The following is a 4,615-nucleotide window of genomic DNA, read 5'->3' as shown; positions in this document are numbered from 1 at the left end:
ATGCTTTTTGATCATGGTCATCAGGTTCACTTGCTACACATCATAGGTGGCAACTGGCAAAGGCCCAAAAACCTCAGTTTTCATGGTGTAGCACACATTTGAAATAAAAAGGAGTCGGGTTACTCTCAGAAGGCTGGGTCATGGCCTGCCATTCGCTGTCCAAACTAAAGAACACAGTAACCATAGTTCTGATCTCTAATGATTCCACCCTCAATGTCACAAAAGTTCTAAAGTATTTAAGAAATGATTCAATATCAGGAAGAACAAATAAGAAAAAGAACTTACAAATTTGAGTCAATATAACATGCACTGGTTTCAATAGTCTATGGAACAGCATAACACGAAAATTATACATTAACGAGAGAGAGAGAGAGAGAGAGATTTCACTGCCTAGGTCGCTGCCAATGCCCCCTTTTCCCATGGAATTTACCTCCCTTTGGAGGCTGCCTTCTTCTATTATCTGGTGCATTGACCTGATTAAATTGCTGTGGGGTCGGAAAGTTGCCACCAATTCCTTGCACAAACTGCCCAAAACTCTGGTTACCATTAAGTTGTCCACCCTGTTCAGTATTCAATCCACCGATTGCATTCACCTGCTGTCCAGCATTTCCAGCATGATAGCCATGCATGTGGCCTCCGGGAAAAGGCACTCCATTCAAACTTGCCTGGCTTGTGAATCCTTGCCAATTCATGCATCCAGGTATCTGCGGCCCTGGCTGGAGTTGCAATCCACCAGGCAATATGAAATTTTGTGAACCCTGAAAAGGACTTCCATGCAAACCGAGCTGTGGCTGACCTGCTGATTCACATCTCCAGGGACTGTTTTGCATACCACCAAATACTGGTGGACATGATGGTATATTTGTCCATGCTGGAGTTGATTGCTGCATAAAGTTTTGTGGATTTCCACAATAACCAGACTGTTGCACCCCATGAGTAATTGGTACACGCAGACCATGAGGATCAAAATTATTTGTCACAGACACACATGTGGCAAGAGGTCCCAGGGTAGGAGTAAATGAAGAGCCCACACATCCAAATTGGATAGAAGCATTTGGCATCTGCTGGCTGTTGGCGACATGAGGTGTGTATACAGGGGCTGCTGATGATGGCAAAGATGATTGGCTGGCTGAACATAAAGAGTTGTCATAACCAAACTGGCTAGCCAGAGGAGGCATCTGCTGGTGGTCAGGAACGCAAGGCGGAACTGTAGGCAAAGCCTGTGGTGCCGAAGCTTGGTGGTCAACTGACTCGTCTGGTCTATTTCTATTTGAGAATCCACCTCTGTTTTGCACCTTCTTTCTATTCATAAATTCCCGTTGTTTACCTTTCTTATCATTTGTTTGTCTCTTCATCTTCCGCTGTTGGGATTTCTTAACCTCTGCTTCCTTTTCGTCATCTGAGAACTCAACCTCATCTAAGATCTCTTCATCATTCTCTCCAGAAGCATCATAGCCTTTCTTGTAGATGTCCTTGTTATTAAGGACATAGTTTGCAAACTCTGGAACAAAAGAGATGGTGCTTCCTTCCTGGACTCCAGGGGGAATTTCTTTGCTTGTGTTGTATCGGACTACATAGTAAGGATTTTTTACAGGTCCAAATATCTCATCGATCAGTCCAAGTGGTGACCTTGTATTTGTAATCCAAAGGATGGAGCCCTCAGTCAATGGGTTATGCTTCTCTGACCCCTCCACAATTACTTTGTTGTCTATTATCTGCTCCATTTGAATGTGAAAAAGAGGAAAATAAATCCTGTTAACTCATGTCACCATAACTGTGCAGAGTATGATTAAAAAAAAGAATAAATGCAAAAAATATCAGGTGGTGTAAGCATGAAACTTTACCATAACACATACTAATCTAAACAAAACTAAGAATGCCAAATTTGGAAATGTCGGATCGAGATTTTATTTGTGCTCACAAAGGCAAATGAGATGTAACCATAAATAACACACAAAAATAGCCTGAATGCCTGTTGTGAATAGATGGTCCAGAGAACCACAGCATGAACCCCCATATCACATTACCTAAACTATGTCTTGTATATTCTTCTAAGCAGTAAAATGCATACTGTCTACCAAGAAAGGAAAAAGTACTTAAATTACACTCTTGTATCCTCGGAAGTTCCTGGATATTATATAACATGCGATTGAATGTGGACATCAGGACAGTCCAGGCTTCGACCCGAGTTTTGGGCTACATTCTGGCGGTCCTGGGCCTAGGCATCCAAGACCAGCCCTACCTAACCCATGCCCACCCCCGTATGCAATGTATATTCAGCCATACAAAAGGGTTTTAATGTTACAACTTGATGGATACTTACTGATAAAACCACACCAACAGGCGAAGTGCTATGTTGCAGTTCCAAGACAACATTCACTGGTGGTACAGGAGGAAGATTCTGCAAAGAAAGAGAAGTTTTTCCATAAATAACTGCTAATTTTACTGCATGGTGATAAGAACTTTTTTATGAGAGGAAAAGAGCTTGACTATTAGACATCTTACTAATTGAGAGAGCAAGAGAAATTTTCATCAACATAGAGATAAATAAGGCTATAAGCTAAACTAAGCTTGCACTCAAACTCTGCAGTATAAGGATAAAGCTCGATACAGCTGCATGCAGAAAGAAAACCATGCGGCCAATACATGAATCAGAATTCAGCATTTCAGTTGACCACAAAAATAAATTATTTGTTACAGCGGTATCACGTGATACCATGAAAATCATTGAAATTAATCTGCATTCTGCAAAGACAGATGCGGAGTGCTAAGCGAAGAATTCCAAAGTCTAAGGAGCAGTCTTTTCAATTAAACTTGATGGATATCCAGCTGGGATCATGGAAAGATCCAAGATAATGGAGCTTTAAAATAAAAAGTGAAGGATTTTGTTTAAACTTCGGGTTGCTGTGAAGTTCTTAGAAGTCATCTTTCACTTTTTCCTTTAACCCTGGTTATGTTGTTTCAATTGTCCAAAAATCTGTGACCCGTAGAAAAAGAAAACTAGGAAACAGAAACACATCAATGTGTTTGGGAAAAATTGATTTATCCAACGTGTCATACTTTCATCTACATGAGTAGCTGTATCCAAAAAACAACTTAAAAAAGAAGAGTTAGATTTTAGTTGTACACAGCTTGTACATTAGCATATCTTTTCCACATGAGCAGAGCTGGGAGGGGCAGTTGAAAAATTGAAACTGAAACCTATGAATTAGTAGTCTCACTGTTTATTTAATCTTCCAGTGATCATTTCTTCAATCGAGAGCAACCCATCTATGCAATGCCAGCCCGCAATTTGAAATAAAATCAAAGGCATAAAAGAAAAATCAAACGAAGATTACCTCGGGCGCGAGTTCATTCTTGGACTTAATTGGTTCTTTCATCATCTCTTCCTCCTCGTCGATGTCGCTGTCCCCAAACATCTCCCCCCTCTTCTCTGCTTTGGAATCCCTGATTTCACCCCCTTCAACTTCTACATCGTCTTCATCCTCATCCTCAACAGATGTTGTGGATGATGAAGCAACTTCTCCTTCTTCTTCATCGCTGCTCGACGTATGCGAACTAGATGACAATGATGATGACCCATCATCACTACACTCAACAACGCGATTCTCCATATCGCCACCCACTGAAATGAAACCACCCCCAACCCCATCATCACTACACTCAACAACGCGATTCTCCATATCGCCACCCACTGAAATGAAACCACCCCCAACCCCATCATCACTACACTCAACAACGAGATTCTTCACATCGCCACCCACTGAAATGAAACCAACCCCATCACCACCACCACCATCCTCTTCAATCGCCTCTTCCTTCACGCGAACCAAAACCTCGCCACCTCTACCCGATTCAGCGTCGTCTTCAATCTTCATCCTCCTCAAAAACCCGTCAACCTCATCAGCTCTCAACACCACCCCAAAGTTGTCCCCACCACCTCCATCCCCAACTCCAGAACCAAAAACCAGCTTCTCTGCAACTGGGTTTTCAGCCACAAAATGAGGGGTTTCGCCTGCCAGCTCGCCGGTAACACCAAAACCCGAAATTCGGTCATCAGAAAACGGGTTTCGGGCGAATTCGTGATGGTATTCGCCCGCCGGAGTGAAGTTAACTCCAGAACCTGAAATGGGGTTCGCTGCAATCAGGTTTTCGACGACTCCGCGAGGGTTTTCGTCGGACGGCATGGCAGAGGAGTCTGGTTCCAGGATCCACTCGTCGATAACGTCCAAACAATCATAATAGTTTGGACCGGGTCATGATCTTTCTTCACGGTTTGATACGTGGGACACACCTGTGCAGGGACCGACCAGTCCTTGCTCGGGTGTTGTTCCGCGTTTGATACGCACACTACACATTGTGTGGGACAGGAAGAACAGCATCCTACACAACGCATTATAATGCATCCGCACAAGACACGAGAAGTCGACCTATTTCTCGGTTTCTCATCATTAGAAAAAAAAGATGCGAGAGAATCGTTTGGGAAAATAGATTAGTTAAAAAGGTCGGGGTAGGCCTAGGAAGACTTGGATGGAGATGATCGGAAATGATACGAAGGCTTTGAACCTCACCGAGGACATGGCATTGGATAGAAATGATTGGAGGAAAATGATTC

At 42.9% G+C, this 4,615-nt stretch overlaps 1 protein-coding gene across 1 annotated transcript; it reads right to left on the bottom strand.

Annotated features, from left to right (window-relative positions):
* Positions 1–230: 230 nt before the first annotated feature.
* LOC149844427 (uncharacterized) lies at positions 231–4,196 on the bottom strand. The gene is made up of 3 exons (XM_089994462.1): positions 3,339–4,196; positions 2,324–2,401; positions 231–1,715 (listed from the first exon to the last, which is right to left on the bottom strand). Exons 1-3 carry the CDS (start codon positions 4,185–4,187, stop codon positions 384–386), a joined length of 2,259 nt encoding a protein of 752 aa, XP_089850588.1. The 5' UTR covers positions 4,188–4,196; the 3' UTR covers positions 231–383.
* Positions 4,197–4,615: the final 419 nt, after the last annotated feature.

This window comes from Nuphar pumila, chromosome 2 (assembly GCF_984573655.1).
Source record: "Nuphar pumila chromosome 2, dmNupPumi1.hap1.1, whole genome shotgun sequence".
Lineage (NCBI taxonomy): Eukaryota > Viridiplantae > Streptophyta > Magnoliopsida > Nymphaeales > Nymphaeaceae > Nuphar > Nuphar pumila.
Note: the sequence above shows the minus strand (reverse complement) of the source record. Positions and strands in the feature narration are given on the sequence as shown.